The sequence below is a fragment of the Aulonocara sp. 'chitande type north' Nkhata Bay genome, linkage group LG3 (assembly GCF_057382095.1).
Source record: "Aulonocara sp. 'chitande type north' Nkhata Bay isolate Kocher_YH1m ecotype deep benthic linkage group LG3, A_spYH_male_GT1.1, whole genome shotgun sequence".
In the NCBI taxonomy this organism is placed as follows: domain Eukaryota; kingdom Metazoa; phylum Chordata; class Actinopteri; order Cichliformes; family Cichlidae; genus Aulonocara; species Aulonocara sp. 'chitande type north' Nkhata Bay.
In genome coordinates, this window is record NC_141346.1 from 20,115,495 (window position 1) to 20,138,310 (window position 22,816).

Below are 22,816 nucleotides of genomic sequence, written 5' to 3' on the forward strand. Positions count from 1 at the left end.
TACGCTCGAGGCAAATAGCAAACTGTACATATCAAAAGGAAATAATGTATGGTATTTATCAGTCCATATATCAAGTCACAAATGATTATATTTTCTTCTTTGGATGGTGAGGGTTTCAAACATTTAGATAAACAAATGGAAACTTACAGACATTTCATCCACCTTGTGGGATGATGTACAATATTAGGATGAATACCAAGTTTTGATGATGGGAGAATGGGATTGTGACTTTCTATCCAATCAGAGATATCCAACTACGTGTGTGGTGTGTCTTACAGCTCCGTCGCCTGATTGGCTCTCTGCAACATGCTCCACCCCCTGCTCATCCTGTCTCTTCTCAGCTTGCTGACAGCAGGTAAGCTAAAACAGCTGGCAGTCAATTAAAAGCCATTTGGGGGTGACATTTAGTTTGTGACCGGCATTTTTTTTCCTTAAAAGAATATTTGATCTTTGTGATAAAATAGCTTGATCAGGACCTGACAATAATGTGTGATATTTTGCATGTGTGTCTGTTATGATTATCTGGGTCTCACACAAAGACCAAAATCACTCCTCTTCAGAAGGAAGTTACCTCGATCATTTACCTTTGATCATTCTCCATTTGAATTTATACTGAAAGTCATGTCCTATTCATGTATTTAGGAGATCTTCATTTACCCTGAAAAAAATCCTAGTGTCTTACTATTCATCACTGATTGAAGTAAATAAGAACAGCCCTAGGTTTCTCTTCAGCATGGTAACCAAGCTGACAAAAAGTCATTTATGTTGAGCAAACCATTCCTTTAACATTAACTAACAAGGACTTCATGAATTTCTTCACACATAAAACCAATCAAGGAAAAAGTATTTGTGACAATTATGTACAGCTGCTTTCAGTACCATTTACCATCCACTGACACTGCTCTGTTTTGTGTGGTCAACCACTTCATGGCTGAGTTGCAGTCATTGCCAATCGCAAGTGGTATCTTGTCACGGTACCGGGTGGCTTTAGCTCAGGAAGGTTGGTTGTTCGATCCCTGGCTCCTCTAGTCTGCATGCCAAGTATCCTTGGGCAAGATACTAACCCCAAGTTGGTCTCTGATGCATCCTTTGGAGGATGAATGTGTGTGAATACGGTTAAACAGCACTGAGCTTGGAGAAAGTGCTCGTGTGACTGGGTGAATGTGGCATGTTGTATACAGCGCTTTGAGTACTCTAGGAGAGTAGAAAGGCGCTATATAAGAATCTTTACAATATAAATTTACCATTTACCATGCTGGAATTCACTAAGCTCCTCAAAGTGACCCATTCTTTTCAAATGTTTGTAGAAGCCATCTGCATGGCTAGGACAAAACAAAATATATTCAAAGGATATTTTATTCGGACAAAATTGAATTCTTAAAAAAAAAAAAAACCTTAGATTGAAAACTATTCTCTAATTGACTTCATCAAACAATGTAGTGTCATGTCTTCCCATTTAAATCAGAATACAAAACTCATAGGGGCCCACTCACAAATGCATGGCTGAAACGGTCCAAACAATTCTCTTTAAATTAGAAAAGTCATATCTTTCAATCATAGCACATAGCTCAGGTTATGGAGAAGGTCATCTGCGAATCGAAAGGTTGGTGGTGATTTGATCTCCATGTGCTGAAGTCTGCATACCAACTACAGGGCAATCTGCAGGGCAAAATCCCAAGTTGCTCACTGATGCGTCCATCAGAGTATGAATGTGTGTGAATGTTAGATAGAAAAATGTGAGTAAGAAAAGTTGTGTCACATGCTTTAAATGCTCAGAGTAGAAAAGTGAAAACTGGGTTTGAAAGTCCTTGAATATCAATGGTGTCTAAGATTACCCACATTTTTCTTTACCAAAGACATCAACTTTTTCCACGAGTGTCTAGTTACCAAAGTTTTTCACTACCAGAAATACCCGTCTCCTCCCGGCGCTGTAACTAACCCGCTGAACGGCATACCTGAGCTTACTTTGAATAATTAATCTTATACAAAACTCTGCTTATCGCTGCCCACGTCTCGAAGGAAACTCGATCCACGGATGACCCGGAAGGAGAGATTTCTTTCACCAAAGACATCAACTTTTTCCACGAGTGTCTAGTTACCAAAGTTTTTCACTACCAGAAATACCCGCCTCCTTTATTTTGTGCCATGTTATTACCTAATAAAGACATGCTTCAGAACTCTTCAGTTGCATCTTTCCGCACTCAGTAGAACTTATTGGTAATGTCACAAGAAAAACAATGGTGTGTTTGGTTTCAACGTAACTTTATTCTTTCATGAGTTATTTACAAGTTTCTGACCACTTATAAAATGTGTTCAGTGTGCTGCCCATTGTGTTGGATTGTCAATGCAACCCTCTTCTCCCACTCTTCACACACTGATAGCAACACCGCAGGAGAAATGCCAGCACAGGCATCCAGTATCCGTAGTTTCAGGTGCTGCACATCTCGTATCTTCACACCATAGACAATTGCCTTCAGATGACCCCAAAGATAAAAGTCTAAGGGGGTCAGATCGGGAGACCTTGGGGGCCATTCAACTGGCCCACGACGACCAATCCACTTTCCAGGAAACTGTTCATCTAGGAATGCTCGGACCTGGCACCCATAATGTGGTGGTGCACCATCTTGCTGGAAAAACTCAGGGAACGTGCCAGCTTCAGTGCATAAAGCGGGAAACACATCATCATGTAGCAATTTCAAATATCCAGTGGCCTTGAGGTTTCCATTGATGAAGAATGGACCCACTATCGTTGTACCCCATAGACCACACCAAACCATCACTTTTGTTGTTCCAACAGTCTTGGAGGGATCCGTCCAATGTGGGTTAGTGTCAGACCAATAGCGGTGGTTTTGTTTGTTGACTTCACCATTCACATAAAAGTTTGCCTCATCACTGAACAAAATCCTTTGCATGAACTGAGGGTCCTGCAAATTCTGTGTGCCGATCTGAGTCATCCTCTTTGAGATGCTGCAGTAGCTGGAGTTTGTAAGGGTGCCATTTATGAGTAGCTAATATCCGCCGAAGGGATGTTCGACTAATGCCACTCTCCAGTGACATGCGGCGAGTGCTACGCTGTGGGCTCTTGCTGAATGAAGCTAGGACAACCACTGTTGTTTCTTCATTAGTGACAGTTTTCTTGCGTCCGCATTTTGGCAAATCCAACATTGAACCAGTTTCACGAAACTTAGCAAGCAGTTTGCTAACTGTAGCATGATAGATGGGTGGTCTCGTAGGGTGTCTTGCATTGAAATCTGCTGCAATGACCCGGTTACTGCGTTCACCAGATATCAACACAATTTCGATCTGCTCCTCACATGTTAACCTCTTTGACATGTCAATGGCTGTGAACAAAGAGAAACTTGTAAATAACTCATGAAAGAATAAAGTTACGTTGAAACCAAGCACACCATTGTTTTTCTTGTGACATTACCAATAAGTTTGATGTGTCACATGGCCCTCTTCCTATTGAAAAAACAAAAGTTGTACCCAAGATGGCCGACTTCTAAATGGCCACCATGGTCACCACCCATCTTGACAAGTTTCCCCCCTCACATATACTAATGTGCCACAAACAGGACTTTAATATCACCAACCATTCCCATGTTATTACAGTGTATCCATATAAATGGCCCACCCTGTATATTATTGTCTTTACCAAATTTTGCTTGATGAGAATCTTCCACCTTTACATTTAATTCTTCATTTTTAACCACAATAACAAAATAAATCGGTGAAGGGTGTAGGCAGGGGTGTCGCTGCCCTCAAAGAGAAAATAAATGTCAAATTTTGATGTGAAGTATTGAGAGCAGTTTCCGTGTTGTATTGTTGTTGTTGTTGTTTTGTGTAACAGAAATTTGATCTGTAACAATGTTGAAAACTGATTCTAATCCTTATGTTTCCAAAAAAAAAAACTTTTGAAATTCATATCAGCTATGCCACTGGCAGACATGCTGTATCCTGTTTCAAAAACAAACACACAAAAAAAAAACAGGGAGATGTTGTGTTGTTGCATTCACTTGGTACTTATTGCCCCTTTGGGTTTGCCATAATGGCAGCGGGTTGGTGGAATTAAGGAAGTGGGAGGTGTATGTTGGAGATGCATACAGAGTGAGTGGCAATAAAGAAAATGGTGACTAATAAAGCAGTTTAAGAAGACGTTTTATTATAAGAGATAACAGCAGAGCATTAGTGTCCTTACGGTACTTGAGTGGAAAAAAACTAAAGAGGAAACAACCTGAGAACCACAAGGAAAGCTGAAAAGGCTGTAAACTCCAGCACAGTCTCATAAATTTCTGATAATATCAAGCAAACAACCAAATAAAAGGTTAAAAGCCATTTGGGGGTAAAAAAAATTTTTCTTAAAACAATATTTAATCTTTGGGGAAAAAACAGGTTGATCAGGACCTGACAATAATGTGTGAAATTTTGCATGTGTGTCTGTTATGATTATCTGGGTTTCACACAAAGACCAAAATCACTCCTCTTCAGAAGGAAGTTACCTCGATCATTTACCTTTGATCATTCTCCATTTGAATTTATACTGAAAGTCATGTCCTATTCATGTATTTAGGAGATCTTCATTTACCCTGAAAAAAATCTTAGTGTCTTCTCTTCAGCACGGTAACCAAACTGTCAAAAAGTCATTTATGTTGAGCAAACCATTCCTTTAACATTAACTAACAAGGACTTCATGAATTTCTTCACACATAAAACCAATCAAGGAAAAAGTATTTGTGACAATTATGTACAGCTGCTTTCAGTACCATTTACCATCCACTGACACTGCTCTGTTTTGTGTGGTCAACCACTTCATGGCTGAGTTGCAGTCACTCCGTATCGCAGGTGGGATCCTGTCAAGGTTACATGAAACAACCAAACAAAGTACATTACAAAGACCATAAATAGCAACCCTTAGGCCTGTGAGGTCATTCAGCCTTTAACCCCAACCATCCTGCAAATTTTAAACAACAACTTAAGTCCTTGGTAAACAGTGTTGGGGAGTAACGGAATACATGTACCGTATTTGTACCGTATGTTACGTATTTAAAATACAAAATATGAGTAACTGTATTCCGTTACAGTTACCGTTTAAAAGGGTGGTATTCAGAATACAGTTACTTTGTTGAAATAAATGGATTACACTGCGGTACTTTCCTGTTTCATATTGTCGCGGGTCAGGACTGTTTGGGTTTTGTTTGACAGCTACAGCGTTACGGTTTCCATGGTTACAGGGCGACGCTCTCTCTCTCTCTTCGACTGTGTGTTTCCTGGGTGAGAGAGCGCCTTTTCGTTGTTGTTGTTGTTGTGCTAAGCTAACAGGCAGAATGCTACAAGCATAGCTCTAAAGAATGTAGCATCATGGGCAGTGTAGTCCGTGCTGCAGGGAGAATGGACTGCCATACACGTTATGGGTCTGTGAGCGCGAGGAGGGAGAAAAAGGGGAGTGGAAAGGTACGAGTTGTCGTCAAGGAAAAACGGGAGCTGGAAGCATGTAAATATAATAATAACCACTGCAGCCAAGAAGAGTGCCTGACGAGCCCAGTTGTAAGTAAGCTATTAAGACTCGACTGTACACCGTGTTCGTGTTTTCCTCCGAAAACAATAAGTTCCGTTGGAGCAGTCTTTCAACGCCTCTCTCTGTCTCTCGCAAGAAAAGTTGACCCACACAACAAAGTAAAGCTATTTTTCGGCTACGAGCCGACAGGGACCCCGCCGTATTAGTCAGAGGTCCCTTTACTACAGTTCGGAGTCGCAGACCTTCAGTAATAGTAATAAATCACACAGCAATAGTACATTCACGTTGTTGTAAAAAGCATGATAATATATTAAGTAATCCAAAGTATTCAGAATACGTTACTGTCATTGAGTAACGTAACGGAATACGTTACAGAATACATTTTGGGGCATGTATTCTGTATTCTGTAATGGAATACATTTTAAAAGTAACCTTCCCAAAACTGTTGGTAAATACAATGCTGGACACCGAATGACGTTAAACAGATATATAAATACAATATACCCTAGGTCCTAGGGTATATTGTATTTATATACGTAGGTCCTAGGGTATATTGTATTTATATACCTAGGTCCTAGGGTATATTGTATTTATATACCTAGGGCCTAGGAGTAGTGATGGCCAATTTAAAGCTGAAGCTCTGGTGTAAGTGTCAAAAAAAATCAACTCATTGTTTCAGAAACACTGTGTTGAAGCTTGGTTTGTCTAAATAGAGTCAAAGTGATCAATGATGTCCGAAACTTCATTCGGCACGTCACTGTCAATTCAGCTGTATAGAGTGGGCAGTCCTTTTTTTTTTTTTTTTGGGCAGTCCTAATAAAGCAGTGCATTCCAATTTGTAGGTTCAAGCTGCTCTTCATATTTGTGACCACCAGATGTCACCAAAGACTGTACTGAACAGCTTCTAGTGAAGAACTGTTTTTCAATACAAGCTTAAATGCATCAGAAAACTTAATTTGGCCATCACTAACTAGGGAATATATATAAGCAAATTACATAATATTTTACCGGGGTAAAAAAGTATTGTGATCGGACAGAATATACTCTGTCTGATCACATTCTGTCTGAATATGGTCTATCCTTAAAGCATAAGAAAAAGGGTTGTATGACTTGTGTAAATTTCACGTAAATCAGTGGAATTTGCTTGAAGTAAAGATGACTTCTTTTCATCCTTCAGAAACTCCCCAAAGTGTCGATCCTTGTTACAACTACACTGTGCTGAATGATCAATGGCGTTCAACAAACAACACAAATACTCAGGACCTACACTGTGATCAATCTATTAACTGGCAAGGCTGGTACCGCCTGTTTCTGGGGAGCTCCAATGCTCGTATTCCCGAGAGGTGTATAGACTCAAACAGGTGTGGAACCCATGCTCCTCTGTGGATAACACAACCTCATCCCTCACAGCCAGGTGAAACTGTAACTCGCACTGTGTGCAACAACTGGTCTGGAAGCTGCTGCCAGTTTCCATCACACACCATCCAAGTCAAACTATGCTATGGAAACTACTACGTCTACAAACTTGAGAGGCCATCTGTGTGCCACCTTGCGTACTGTGCAGGTATTGTTGCCCTCTAAGCATGATCACACTGTAACAAATTCATCTTTTTCATCCTGCTGCTAAATTCAACTGTTCAGAAGGAAAATGCTCTCAGCTTTACCGCAGTACTCTCACTTATTCATTTATGTATTGACTGTAAACAGAGGTGAACACAACAACATCTGCACTTTCTTCAACCACACCTGCTCCAATACCACAGACCTCTACAGCCAATCAGGTCAGGCTCACTTCTACAACAGCAGTGAGCAACAGTGCAGCAGTGGAGGGGCACATCCGCCTGGTTGGAGGAAACAGCTCGTGTTCTGGCAGGGTGGAGATCTTCCACAGTGGGCAGTGGGGGACGGTGTGTGATGATGTATGGGACCTAGTGGATGCTCAGGTGGTGTGTAGACAGCTGGGCTGCGGCAGGGTCGTCTCAGCACCAGCAAATGCTCAGTTTGGTCAGGGCACCGGACCCATCTGGTTGGATGATGTCAGTTGCTCAGGCAGTGAATCAAATCTCACTCAGTGCCAGCACTTAGGATTTGGATCTCACAACTGTGGACACTCTGAGGACGCTGGTGTCATCTGTGAAGGTAAATTTGTGCAGCTGCAGACACTGAAGTCCCACTGCTTGATTATATGTCCAGGATGTTTAGCTGACAGGTTTGCAGTCAACGATTATGATAGCTTTGACTTATGCTACACTGTCTTGCCCACAAGCTCTTTCACATTGAATATTTTATTTACAGACAATATCTTGGAGCCTTACTGTAAACCCAACCAAAAGTCCATCATTTTCCATTTAAAATGCAAATTTGGATGATATTTTACTCTTTACAGGCTTTGCACTTGAACCACCTCTTCTTTCAGCTCTTTGTGATGGTAAATTGGGAGGCTTTTCAGTTTTCAATGTGTTTCCACAGCACTTGATATTGCTCCACTCAAATATATGTTATCCAACATGTACCTGCTTTTTAGGGGTGGGGGAAGAATCGATACTGTGTAGTATCGTGACATTTTGTTTGCTAATAATGTATCGATACATGGACAGCAGAAATCGATATTTTGTTACAAAAAAGGTTTTTGTGCTCAGAGCATGTTGATCCTTTTTCTGAGCAAGAATCCTGACATTCCTTCACTGTCAAAATGTGTTTAACTTTTTTTTGGCAGCAATAAACATGACAGTTTACTTATTTTAATTTAAGACATGTTTTATTTTAATTAAGTTTAAAACTTTTTTATTTAATCTAAATTTATATTTTGTTTTAATTTACTTTCAAGTTCTTCAGTTGCTGAATGGGCTGCATAGTTTTCATAAATTGCTTAGTTCAGAATAGCTATAATTGTACCAGATGGCTGCATTCAGTTAAGTTGGACTAGACTGTAATACAAACCGTTCACTTTGTCAACAATAAAACTGACTGAAATGAGAGAAAGACTGAGTGCGAGACTTTGATATTAGATAAAATGAATATTGATAAAGTTTAACTTTATGTACAGAATCTGAATATTGCAAAATATTTTTTTTAAAAATCGCAATAATATCTTATCGTGCGTTAAGTATTGTGATAATATCGTATCGTGGGACGTATGGTGATTCCCACCTCTACTGCTTTTACAGGCTCCATGAGAATCATATTCTGGAGACGTCTAAGTAACAACATTTGGTCACAATCATACTTGCACCTGGTAGAAACAGGACTTCAGGATTAAATGCTTAAACTTCATCCATTCTAGACTACATTTTCACTGTGGGTTCCGCAAACGATATACAGCTGCATGAAACATAGTTAGTGGGTCCTCTATAACCTTACCTTATGTCCACAGGAAGTCCCTCTTTCTGACTGTGAGCAGCAAAATAATATCCAAGACTTGAAACAGCCATGTGACTGCATTAAATGCCCTGATTGCTGGACATGTGACATGCACTGAAATGTTATGGCCCTGTGTTGTGTCCACATACTATTGCATTTTGTTCTGTAGATGCATTTACTAGAAGCACTGGAGGGCACTAATGAATATCGTTGTTGTTGTGGTACTTGGGAAGGAGAAAAATAAAAAAGGAGTTTTCTCAGGTGATCCTCTGTTCCTACATGCTCATGTGTGTTCATGCCTGCTGAAACAACACCGTGTACGCAAGACATAAATTGTCTGTCTCACCAAATCTAACAATTTTATATCCAGCAAAAAGTCTTTTTGATTTTGTTTTGAGACTAACAGGGTAAGCAAGAGCACGATGAATGAGATCATTAATCTTCTTTTGAGAACATATGCCTTTTATTTTTTATTTGGTTTATAAATCCGTAAATTGAGCACTTTACATGCATTTTAGACTAATTCATATGGCCACACTGTTGGAATTTACATTGTATTTTACAGCCATTTTTAGCTGTGGACCCTGGTTTCAAGGCCTCTCCTTGTGGGTTTTCTCTGGGTAATTTGGATCCCTCCCACAGTTCGATGACTTGCTGTTCCTGAAGATAGGTGAACTGGTGATTCTAAAATGTCCGTGTGTGAGAATGGTTGTAAGCCCTGTGACTGACTTGTGACCAGAAGAATCATCTTTTACATTTGCTGTTGTTTTAAGATTTTTTTTCTCTTAAATTGAGGAAGAGGCGATGCGGAAAGAAGCACCGACAGGCTTGTTTTGAGTTTATTTGACACAATAAAGTGGGTGGAATGAATGTTTCAACTATTCTTTTAAGATATTACTCACATGTCTAAGGTCGAGATATTATGTCACTTGATTACAGTCTACCTCTTTCTACAAATGCTCCGGAGGCAGCCGACAGGTATCGACAGGCCAAGCGGAATGCGGCTCCGGCAGTGGCTGAAGCAAAAACTCGGGTGTGGGAGTTCAGAGAGGCCATGGAAAAAGACTTTCGAACTGCCTCGAAGAGATTCTGGCAAACCGTCAGGCGTCTCAGGAGGGGAAAGCGGTGCTCAACCTGCACTGTGTATAGTGCTGGTGGAGCGCTGCTGACCTCGACTGAGAAAATTGTCATGCGGTGGAAGGAATACTTCGAGGACCTCCTTAATCCCACTGACACGTCTTCCGAGGAGGAAGCAGAGTCTGGGGATGAGGGGAATGACCCACCAATTTCCGGGGGCAAGGTCACTGAGGCAGTTAAACAACTCCTTGGTGGCAGAGCCCCTGGTATTGATGAGGTCCGCCCCGAGTTCCTGAAGGCTCTGGATGTTGTAGGGCTGTCCTGGTTGACACGCCTCTGCAATGTTGCGTGGAGATCAGGGGCAGTACCTGTGGACTGGCAGACCGGGGTGGTGGTCCCCATCTTTAAGAAGGGGGACCGGAGGGTGTGTTCCAATACAGGGGGATCACACTCCTCAGCCTCCCTGGGAAAGTCTATGCCAGGGTGCTGGAAAGGAGAGTTCGTCCGCTAGTCGAACCTCGGATACAGGAGGAACAATGCGGTTTTCGTCCTGGTCGCGGAACACTGGACCAGCTCTTTATCCTCTCGAGGATACTTGAGGGTGCATGGGAGTTTGCCCAACCAGTCTACATGTGTTTTGTGGACTTGGAGAAGGCATTCGACCGTGTCCCTCGGGGTGTCCTGTGGGAGGTGTTGCGGGAGTATGGGGCTGCACCGGTCCGTCATGGTGAAGAGGGAGCTGAGTGTAAAAGCGAAGCTCTCAATTTACCGGTCGATCTATGTCCCTACCCTCACCTATGGCCACGAGCTGTGGGTAGTGACCGAAAGAACGAGATCGCGGATACAAGCGGCAGAAATGAGCTTCCTCCGAAGGGTGGCTGGCCTCTCCCTTGGAGATAGGGTGAGAAGTTCGGCCATCCGGGAGGGGCTCAGAGTAGAGCAGCTGCTGCTTCACATCGAAAGGAGCCAGCTGAGGTGGTTCGGGCATCTGACAAGGATGCCCCCTGGGCGCCTCCTGGGTGAGGTGTTCTGGGCATGTCCCACCGGGAGGAGGCCCCGGGGCAGACCCAGGACACGCTGGAGAGATTATATCTCTCGGCTGGCCTGGGAACGCCTTGGTATTCCCCCGGATAAGCTGGAGGAGGTGGCTGGGGAGAGGGAGGTCTGGGCCTCTTTGCTTAGGCTGCTGCCCCCGCGACCCGGCCTCGGATAAAGGGGATGAAGATGGATGGAAGGATGGATTACAGTCTGGATTTTTTTTTAATTAAATACTTTTTTCATGCCAAATATTTAGATGTCAAATCTTTGCAGTGTTCATACCAAATACTGATTGTATTGAACAAAAAAAGTTTGGAAACTAAAGAGACAATTTAGTTAAAGATATGCGCAACAGAAATCTTTATGACCAGTACAAACACACTGTTTCATCCCTGCTCCTTCAGTCTGCATGTCGAAGCTTTCTTGGCCAAGACATTGAACCCAATTTGTCCCCAATGCATCTATCAGTGTGTGTGATTGTTTATAAAGTGGTTATAGCATAGAATAAAGTGTTGTAAGAATATCAGTGGAATTTGCTTGAAGTAAAGATGACTTCTTTTCATCCTTCAGAAACTCCCCAAAGTGTCGATCCTTGTTACAACTACACTGTGCTGAATGATCAATGGCGTTCAACAAACAACACAAACACTCAGGACCTACACTGTGATCAATCTATTAACTGGCAAGGCTGGTACCGCCTGTTTCTGGGGAGCTCCAATGCTCGTATTCCCGAGAGGTGTATAGACTCAAACAGGTGTGGAACCCATGCTCCTCTGTGGATAACACAACCTCATCCCTCACAGCCAGGTGAAACTGTAACTCGCACTGTGTGCAACAACTGGTCTGGAAGCTGCTGCCAGTTTCCATCACACACCATCCAAGTCAAACTATGCTATGGAAACTACTACGTCTACAAACTTGAGAGGCCATCTGTGTGCCACCTTGCGTACTGTGCAGGTATTGTTGCCCTCTAAGCATGATCACACTGTAACAAATTCATCTTTTTCATCCTGCTGCTAAATTCAACTGTTCAGAAGGAAAATGCTCTCAGCTTTACCGCAGTACTCTCACTTATTCATTTATGTATTGACTGTAAACAGAGGTGAACACAACAACATCTGCACTTTCTTCAACCACACCTGCTCCAATACCACAGACCTCTACAGCCAATCAGGTCAGGCTCACTTCTACAACAGCAGTGAGCAACAGTGCAGCAGTGGAGGGGCACATCCGCCTGGTTGGAGGAAACAGCTCGTGTTCTGGCAGGGTGGAGATCTTCCACAGTGGGCAGTGGGGGACGGTGTGTGATGATCTATGGGACCTAGTGGATGCTCAGGTGGTGTGTAGACAGCTGGGCTGCGGCATGGTCGTCTCAGCACCAGCAAATGCTCAGTTTGGACAGGGCACCGGACCCATCTGGCTGGATGATGTCAGTTGCTCAGGCAGTGAATCAAATCTCACTCAGTGCCAGCACTTAGGATTTGGATCTCACAACTGTGGACACTCTGAGGACGCTGGTGTCATTTGTGAAGGTAAATTTGTGCAGCTGCAGACACTGAAGTCCCACTGCTTGATTATATGTCCAGGATTATTAGCTGACAGGTTTGCAGTCAACGATTATGATAGCTTTGACTTATGCTACACTGTCTTGCCCACAAGCTCTTTCACATTGAATATTTTATTTACAGACAATATCTTGGAGCCTTACAGTAAACCCAACCAAAAGTCCATCATTTTCCATTTAAAATGCAAATTTGGATGATTTTTTACTCTTTACAGGATTTGCACTTGAACCACCTCTTCTTTCAGCTCTTTGTGATGGTAAATTGGGAGGCTTTTCAGTTTTCAATGTGTTTCCACAGCACTTGATATTGCTCCACTCAAATATATGTTATCCAACATGTACCTGCTTTTACAGGCTCCATGAGAATCATATTCTGGAGACGTCTAAGTAACAATATTTGGTCACAATCATACTTGCACCTGGTAGAAACAGGACTTCAGGATTAAATGCTTAAACTTCATCCATTCTAGACTACATTTTCACTGTGGGTTCCGCAAACGATATACAGCTGCATGAAACATAGTTAGTGGGTCCTCTATAACCTTACCTTATGTCCACACGAAGTCCCTCTTTCTGACTGTGAGCAGCAAAATAATATCCAAGACTTGAAACAGCCATGTGACTGCATTAAATGCCCTGATTGCTGGACATGTGACATGCACTGAAATGTTATGGCCCTGTGTTGTGTCCACATACTATTGCATTTTGTTCTGTAGATGCATTTACTAGAAGCACTGGAGGGCGCTAATGAATATCGTTGTTGTTGTGGTACTTGGGAAGGAGAAAAATAAAAAAGGAGTTTTCTCAGGTGATCCTCTGTTCCTACATGCTCATGTGTGTTCATGCCTGCTGAAACAACACCGTGTACGCAAGACATAAATTGTCTGTCTCACCAAATCTAACAATTTTATATCCAGCAAAAAGTCTTTTTGATTTTGTTTTGAGACTAACAGGGTAAGCAAGAGCACGATGAATGAGATCCTTAATCTTCTTTTGAGAACATATGCCTTTTATTTTTTATTTGGTTTATAAATCCGTAAATTGAGCACTTTACATGCATTTTAGACTAATTCATATGGCCACACTGTTGGAATTTACATTGTATTTTACAGCCATTTTTAGCTGTGGACCCTGGTTTCAAGGCCTCTCCTTGTGGGTTTTCTCTGGGTAATTCGGATCCCTCCCACAGTTCGATGACTTGCTGTTCCTGAAGATAGGTGAACTGGTGATTCTAAAATGTCCGTGTGTGAGAATGGTTGTAAGCCCTGTGACTGACTTGTGACCAGAAGAATCATCTTTTACATTTGCTGTTGTTTTAAGATTTTTTTTCTCTTAAATTGAGGAAGAGGCGATGCGGAAAGAAGCACCGACAGGCTTGTTTTGAGTTTATTTGACACAATAAAGTGGGTGGAATGAATGTTTCAACTATTCTTTTAAGATATTTCTCACATGTCTAAGGTCGAGATATTATGTCACTTGATTACAGTCTGGATTTTTTTTTAAATTAAATACTTTTTTCATGCCAAATATTTAGATGTCAAATCTTTGCAGTGTTCATACCAAATACTGATTGTATTGAACAAAAAATGTTTGGAAACTAAAGAGACAATTTAGTTAAAGATATGCACAACAGAAATCTTTAAGACCGGTACAAACACGCTGTTTCATCCCTGCTCCTTCAGTCTGCATGTCGAAGCTTTCTTGGCCAAGACATTGAACCCAATTTGTCCCCAATGCATCTATCAGTGTGTGTGATTGTTTATAAAGTGGTTATAGCATAGAATAAAGTGTTGTAAGAATATCAGTGAAATTTCCTTGAAGTAAAGATGACTTCTTTTCATCCTTCAGGATATTCCCAAAGTGTCGATCCTTGTTACAACTACACTGTGCTGAATGATCAATGGCGTTCAACAAACAACACAAACACTCAGGACCTACACTGTGATCAATCTATTAACTGGCAAGGCTGGTACCGCCTGTTTCTGGGGAGCTCCAATGCTCGTATTCCCGAGAGGTGTATAGACTCAAACAGGTGTGGAACCCATGCTCCTCTGTGGATAACACAACCTCATCCCTCACAGCCAGGTGAAACTGTAACTCGCACTGTGTGCAACAACTGGTCTGGAAGCTGCTGCCAGTTTCCATCACACACCATCCAAGTCAAACTATGCTATGGAAACTACTACGTCTACAAACTTGAGAGGCCATCTGTGTGCCACCTTGCGTACTGTGCAGGTATTGTTGCCCTCTAAGCATGATCACACTGTAACAAATTCATCTTTTTCATCCTGCTGCTAAATTCAACTGTTCAGAAGGAAAATGCTCTCAGCTTTACCGCAGTACTCTCACTTATTCATTTATGTATTGACTGTAAACAGAGGTGAACACAACAACATCTGCACTTTCTTCAACCACACCTGCTCCAATACCACAGACCTCTACAGCCAATCAGGTCAGGCTCACTTCTACAACAGCAGTGAGCAACAGTGCAGCAGTGGAGGGGCACATCCGCCTGGTTGGAGGAAACAGCTCGTGTTCTGGCAGGGTGGAGATCTTCCACAGTGGGCAGTGGGGGACGGTGTGTGATGATCTATGGGACCTAGTGGATGCTCAGGTGGTGTGTAGACAGCTGGGCTGCGGCAGGGTCGTCTCAGCACCAGCAAATGCTCAGTTTGGTCAGGGCACCGGACCCATCTGGTTGGATGATGTCAGTTGCTCAGGCAGTGAATCAAATCTCACTCAGTGCCAGCACTTAGGATTTGGATCTCACAACTGTGGACACTCTGAGGACGCTGGTGTCATCTGTGAAGGTAAATTTGAGCAGCTGCAGACACTGAAGTCCCACTGCTTGATTATATGTCCAGGATGTTTAGCTGACAGGTTTGCAGTCAACGATTATGATAGCTTTGACTTATGCTACACTGTCTTGCCCACAAGCTCTTTCACATTGAATATTTTATTTACAGACAATATCTTGGAGCCTTACTGTAAACCCAACCAAAAGTCCATCATTTTCCATTTAAAATGCAAATTTGGATGATTTTTTACTCTTTACAGGATTTGCACTTGAACCACCTCTTCTTTCAGCTCTTTGTGATGGTAAATTGGGAGGCTTTTCAGTTTTCAATGTGTTTCCACAGCACTTGATATTGCTCCACTCAAATATATGTTATCCAACATGTACCTGCTTTTTAGGGGTGGGGGAAGAATCGATACTGTGTAGTATCGTGACATTTTGTTTGCTAATAATGTATCGATACATGGACAGCAGAAATCGATATTTTGTTACAAAAAAGGTTTTTGTGCTCAGAGCATGTTGATCCTTTTTCTGAGCAAGAATCCTGACATTCCTTCACTGTCAAAATGTGTTTAACTTTTTTTTGGCAGCAATAAACATGACAGTTTACTTATTTTAATTTAAGACATGTTTTATTTTAATTAAGTTTAAAACTTTTTTATTTAATCTAAATTTATATTTTGTTTTAATTTACTTTCAAATTCTTCAGTTGCTGAATGGGCTGCATAGTTTTCATAAATTGCTTAGTTCAGAATAGCTATAATTGTACCAGATGGCTGCATTCAGTTAAGTTGGACTAGACTGTAATACAAACCGTTCACTTTGTCAACAATAAAACTGACTGAAATGAGAGAAAGACTGAGTGCGAGACTTTGATATTAGATAAAATGAATATTGATAAAGTTTAACTTTATGTACAGAATCTGAATATTGCAAAATATTTTTTTTAAAAATCGCAATAATATCTTATCGTGCGTTAAGTATTGTGATAATATCGTATCGTGGGACGTATGGTGATTCCCACCTCTACTGCTTTTACAGGCTCCATGAGAATCATATTCTGGAGACGTCTAAGTAACAACATTTGGTCACAATCATACTTGCACCTGGTAGAAACAGGACTTCAGGATTAAATGCTTAAACTTCATCCATTCTAGACTACATTTTCACTGTGGGTTCCGCAAACGATATACAGCTGCATGAAACATAGTTAGTGGGTCCTCTATAACCTTACCTTATGTCCACAGGAAGTCCCTCTTTCTGACTGTGAGCAGCAAAATAATATCCAAGACTTGAAACAGCCATGTGACTGCATTAAATGCCCTGATTGCTGGACATGTGACATGCACTGAAATGTTATGGCCCTGTGTTGTGTCCACATACTATTGCATTTTGTTCTGTAGATGCATTTACTAGAAGCACTGGAGGGCACTAATGAATATCGTTGTTGTTGTGGTACTTGGGAAGGAGAAAAATAAAAAAGGAGTTTTCTCAGGTGATCCTCTGTTCCTACATGCTCATGTGTGTTCATGCCTGCTGAAACAACACCGTGTACGCAAGACATAAATTGTCTGTCTCACCAAATCTAACAATTTTATATCCAGCAAAAAGTCTTTTTGATTTTGTTTTGAGACTAACAGGGTAAGCAAGAGCACGATGAATGAGATCATTAATCTTCTTTTGAGAACATATGCCTTTTATTTTTTATTTGGTTTATAAATCCGTAAATTGAGCACTTTACATGCATTTTAGACTAATTCATATGGCCACACTGTTGGAATTTACATTGTATTTTACAGCCATTTTTAGCTGTGGACCCTGGTTTCAAGGCCTCTCCTTGTGGGTTTTCTCTGGGTAATTCGGATCCCTCCCACAGTTCGATGACTTGCTGTTCCTGAAGATAGGTGAACTGGTGATTCTAAAATGTCCGTGTGGTTGTAAGCCCTGTGACTGACTTGTGACCAGAAGAATCATCTTTTACATTTGCTGTTGTTTTAAGATTTTTTTTCTCTTAAATTGAGGAAGAGGCGATGCGGAAAGAAGCACCGACAGGCTTGTTTTGAGTTTATTTGACACAATAAAGTGGGTGGAATAAATGTTTCAACTATTCTTTTAAGATATTTCTCACATGTCTAAGGTCGAGATATTATGTCACTTGATTACAGTCTGGATTTTTTTTTAAATTAAATACTTTTTTCATGCCAAATATTTAGATGTCAAATCTTTGCAGTGTTCATACCAAATACTGATTGTATTGAACAAAAAAAGTTTGGAAACTAAAGAGACAATTTAGTTAAAGATATGCGCAACAGAAATCTTTATGACCAGTACAAACACACTGTTTCATCCCTGCTCCTTCAGTCTGCATGTCGAAGCTTTCTTGGCCAAGACATTGAACCCAATTTGTCCCCAATGCATCTATCAGTGTGTGTGATTGTTTAAAAAGTGGTGTTACAGGAAAAATGATTCTATGTTTCTTTACCTTCTTTTAAATGTACAAAGCATTGTTTGGATGCCCTTCGTCTATGGTTAGATTAGTTTAGAATTATCCTTTTAGACTTTCTCAGCAGAGACATACTGTTTTGGGACATATTGTTTTAGATTGTTTTATCTCTCATAGCTTTCTCCCAGCTCTCTGCTGACGAGACTAGCGCCACATATGGAGTTGTTTATTTTATCTGTTTTGTATTTTCTTATCCTGTTCTCACTGTCTTTCCTATAAAAAGTGCCAAGCCACTGTACACGGGGTGAGTTGTTCTGAACAGCTTACCCGTGTGCACGTTAAAGCATAAAAAGTGATCTTGTCTCATTGTGTCTTTATTTCTCCTGGGTCTTTTACAGAGTTTTCCCCCAACAAGTGGTTATAGCATAGAATAAAGTGTTGTAAGAATATCAGTGGAATTTCCTTGAAGTAAAGATGACTTCTTTTCATCCTTCAGGATATTCCCAAAGTGTCGATCCTTGTTACAACTACACTGTGCTGAATGATCAATGGCGTTCAACAAACAACACAAACACTCAGGACCTACACTGTGATCAATCTATTAACTGGCAAGGCTGGTACCGCCTGTTTCTGGGGAGCTCCAATGCTCGTATTCCCGAGAGGTGTATAGACTCAAACAGGTGTGGAACCCATGCTCCTCTGTGGATAACACAACCTCATCCCTCACAGCCAGGTGAAACTGTAACTCGCACTGTGTGCAACAACTGGTCTGGAAGCTGCTGCCAGTTTCCTTCACACACCATCCAAGTCAAACTATGCTATGGAAATTACTACGTCTACAAACTTGAGAGGCCATCTGTGTGCCACCTTGCGTACTGTGCAGGTATTGTTGCCCTCTAAGCATGATCACACTGTAACAAATTCATCTTTTTCATCCTGCTGCTAAATTCAACTGTTCAGAAGGAAAATGCTCTCAGCTTTACCGCAGTACTCTCACTTATTCATTTATGTATTGACTGTAAACAGAGGTGAACACAACAACATCTGCACTTTCTTCAACCACACCTGCTCCAATACCACAGACCTCTACAGCCAATCAGGTCAGGCTCACTTCTACAACAGCAGTGAGCAACAGTGCAGCAGTGGAGGGGCACATCCGCCTGGTTGGAGGAAACAGCTCGTGTTCTGGCAGGGTGGAGATCTTCCACAGTGGGCAGTGGGGGACGGTGTGTGATGATCTATGGGACCTAGTGGATGTTCAGGTGGTGTGTAGACAGCTGGGCTGCGGCAGGGTCGTCTCAGCACCAGCAAATGCTCAGTTTGGTCAGGGCACCGGACCCATCTGGCTGGATGATGTCAGTTGCTCAGGCAGTGAATCAAATCTCACTCAGTGCCAGCACTTAGGATTTGGATCTCACAACTGTGGACACTCTGAGGACGCTGGTGTCATCTGTGAAGGTAAATTTGTGCAGCTGCAGACACTGAAGTCCCACTGCTTGATTATATGTCCAGGATGTTTAGCTGACAGGTTTGCAGTCAACGATTATGATAGCTTTGACTTATGCTACACTGTCTTGCCCACAAGCTCTTTCACATTGAATATTTTATTTACAGACAATATCTTGGAGCCTTACTGTAAACCCAACCAAAAGTCCATCATTTTCCATTTAAAATGCAAATTTGGATGATTTTTTACTCTTTACAGGCTTTGCACTTGAACCACCTCTTCTTTCAGCTCTTTGTGATGGTAAATTGGGAGGCTTTTCAGTTTTTGTTAAAGTGGGACAATACCAAAATAAAACACCAAATTGCAATGCTTTTCCACAGCTCTTGATATTAGCTGACAGGTTTGCAGTCAACAACTATGATTTTTTTGATTTATGCTACATGTTTTACCCACAAGCTCTTTCTTTTTTGGACATGAATTCAATCATTGTATCTGTTCTGGTTTTTTGATTATTATTTACAAAATAATACAGATGTTTATTTTTAATTACATTTTTAAGGCCTTTTTGACATTTACAGGCATTATATTTGAACATAAATTGTATCTTAAGATATTTTAATGAGATAATGATTTAATTTAATATTAGCTGCATGAAGAGAATTAAAATCGATCATACTAAAGTTGTTCAAAATTTTCCAAGTACCCAGTTCCATCAACTGGCTGTAAGGATCAATCTTTCCACCCCAGTAAACAGTAAACGACACAACAAAAAATGCCCAAACAAGTCTGCTTCATACCATACTTTTGGTCATTTCTGCAAAAGACAAAGTAGATTGTGTGCTGAGATATTTTGAAATGTTATCTTAAAGATAATCCAAGAGACCAGTCATTTCCAGAGGTTATATCATCCATACTAAAAGTGTGACCATGGTTAGATATTCATACATGTATCTCCTGAACTGATCATGATATCTTGTGAAACTGTTCAAGAAGTTCTAAATAACTTAAAACTTCCAAAATCCAGAAGACTTGTAGAGCTGATACTAAGACACCCCTCTGTTTTTTTAAAGAATTTCTACCTGAGATGCCCAGTCTGTTGGCCTCCACCTGCACTGTGACCGGCCCCACTGTCATCGACGTCCACGGCCATATGAACTCCATCCAGGATCGGTGTGCGTACTCTCTGTTCTCGACTCCGTCACTCCCAGATTTCCTTGTTCTGGGGAACTTTGAGGACCGGCGTCGTAAAGATGTGAGCTTTTTGGACAGTGTGACGCTGCGTGTAAACGGGCATGACATTCACCTGGAACAAGGTGGGAGAGTTCAGGTAAGCGACCTACAGCCACAGTTCGTGTGTCAGAGTGGAGTCTGATCCAAAGTCCTCCCTCATCCTCTGCTGTGTCTCCTCGCATCGTTCTTCTCAGGGCTGTTAGAAGCAGTTATTTCAGAGCTGCTGAACTCAGTGGTTGTTGCTGTGAAATCAGCCTGTTTGTGTGTTTGACATGTTTCACTCAGTGTTTCCTCCACTTTGTCTCTGCTGTGATGCAGCTGGACGACTCCACGCTGACCCTCAGCAGCTCATCTCAGCTGGTTCATGGTGTGCAGCTCTCTAAGGACCAAACTGGAGTCACTGCCAAGCTGTCGCTCTCCAACCTCAACATCTCTGTCTTCTTTGATGGAGACACCACACAGATCCTCTTAGAAGGTACAGAAGTTAAAAAGTTTAATTCATGTAACATAAACTGTAAACTGTGCTGTTATTTATTCTTCTGTGTTCATCCAGTTTGAATATTGATGCTGATCTGACTCATTCTGTCCTGATCCTGTGCAGGACCTGCTGGTTCATCTGTGGAGGGTCTGTGTGGAAATTCCAGCAGGTCTCTGAGTGACCTGAGGCTCTCTGAGTACAGCTCCACCAGGTAAGACCTCATCACAAGCTCAGAGTCCCTCTGACTGCTGCTGCCTCTGATGTTGCAGATATTCTGTTTGTATGAATGAGCCTGAACTTTGTTGTTTGTCGCCCCCTAGCTGTGAGATGCAGTACAGTGAGCCTGCTGACAGCACGATCGACTGCACCAGTGTGACTGAACGGTGAGCAGATCCACACAGTAGGGAACATCTGTTATATTGTTTGGATATAGAATTTTGGTGGCAGTTACCTTGTGTACTTCTTTAGAAGTTTGCCTTTGCAGACCACCACATTAAATGCCACACTTAAGCCTTGAATGTAGTCCAGATTTATAGCATTAAGCAAAGGTGTTCAGCAAAAGCCTTGCATTAACTGTTTAGGAATTACAGACATATACACAGTTTGATGTTTTCACAGGCTCAGAAATAATTGGTTCCACTCGAAGGCATTCATGCCCATGCTATAACACTGTCTCCATTATGTGTGACTCATAATGTGGTGCTTCAGACTATGAACTATTTCTCTCCTCCAAACTTCATCATTCCGCTACTAAAGTCAAAATCAGCCTTCTTGTCTGTAATTGTAACCCTTAGTTTGTTATGAATCCTCTGTATTTACATTCATGAAGGCATCTCTTCATTGCCAATTTTGGCAATGATACTGTGGAATACACTTCACACCGACAACAGTTGTGCTCACAGTTGTCAATTTTATTGGACATTCATACAAAAACCCACAGTCAGGGCAGCGCTGGTCTCAGCTTTCCCTCTTTCCATCTCTCGCCTCACCAAAAAGAAAAAAAGGCCGTCCACAGTCTAAGTGCAGTTATGTTCTCACTTTCCTTGCTTTCACGTTTCTGTCCAGTTCATCCCAAAACAGCTCAATGGGGTTTACGTCTGGAGTCTGTCCCGGCCACTCCATGTTTTCAAGCGTATCATCTTGTCCTTTATTCCTGATTCTGGCATAGCTTGGACTTGTTTTTTGGGTCATTATCCTTCTGTAGGATGACCAACCCCTGATCAACTAGGCCAGAGGCTGTTGCATGGCGCAGGACAAGGCTGTGGTAACTGTTGTGGTTCAGGGTCCCCCTCATTCTGTATAAGTCACTGACCCTGGATCCAGCAAAACAGCCCCAGACCATCACACTTCCTCCTTGAAACTTGATGCCATGGAATCTTTCACCTACTCAACAGCATACGAAAATCCAGCATAATGAAACCAGGATTTCAATTTTTGATTCCATTATACTCCCTTCCAGTGTTCAGTAGTCCAATGGTTTTGTTTCATGGCCCAGGCGAGCCTCTTATTCTTACATCTTAGCAGTGGCTTTCTTGCTGCAACTCATCCTGTCAAACCTGTAGCTCGAAGTCTTCTCTTCACAGTTGAAGGTGAGACTTGGTTGCCATGACTACTATTAAGCTTGTGCTTGAAGCTGTTGTCCTTTGAGCCGCCTATCATGCAGGCTGTCCTCTGATTCAGTTGTGGTATTGGGTCTGCTCGACATCTTCCTGTCACTTTGCTGCAGTTTCTGAGTAACTTTTGATAGTGAAAGAAACTGTACTCTCTGACACCCTGACTCTCTTTGCAATTTCTCTGTAGGAAAAACCTACATTTTTAAGTGTTACGATGGTTTGTGTCTCTTCCATTGTTAATTGCTTTTTTTCTC

General features: G+C 41.7%; 1 protein-coding gene across 1 annotated transcript in view; it reads left to right on the forward strand.

Annotated features, from left to right (window-relative positions):
* Window positions 1–291: 291 nt before the first annotated feature.
* Window positions 292–22,816, forward strand: part of LOC147334426 (scavenger receptor cysteine-rich type 1 protein M130-like) — a 28,665-nt gene continuing 6,140 nt past the window's right edge. Inside the window, exons 1-13 of the mRNA XM_086272298.1 lie at window positions 292–355; window positions 6,693–7,079; window positions 7,223–7,654; window positions 11,561–11,947; window positions 12,091–12,522; window positions 14,403–14,789; window positions 14,933–15,364; window positions 18,291–18,677; window positions 18,821–19,252; window positions 20,312–20,568; window positions 20,790–20,946; window positions 21,073–21,160; window positions 21,270–21,332. Of these exons, the coding sequence (XP_086128424.1) occupies window positions 307–355; window positions 6,693–7,079; window positions 7,223–7,654; window positions 11,561–11,947; window positions 12,091–12,522; window positions 14,403–14,789; window positions 14,933–15,364; window positions 18,291–18,677; window positions 18,821–19,252; window positions 20,312–20,568; window positions 20,790–20,946; window positions 21,073–21,160; window positions 21,270–21,332 (3,890 nt within the window). The 5' untranslated portion in view covers window positions 292–306. The remainder of the gene's footprint in view (window positions 356–6,692; window positions 7,080–7,222; window positions 7,655–11,560; window positions 11,948–12,090; window positions 12,523–14,402; window positions 14,790–14,932; window positions 15,365–18,290; window positions 18,678–18,820; window positions 19,253–20,311; window positions 20,569–20,789; window positions 20,947–21,072; window positions 21,161–21,269; window positions 21,333–22,816) is intronic.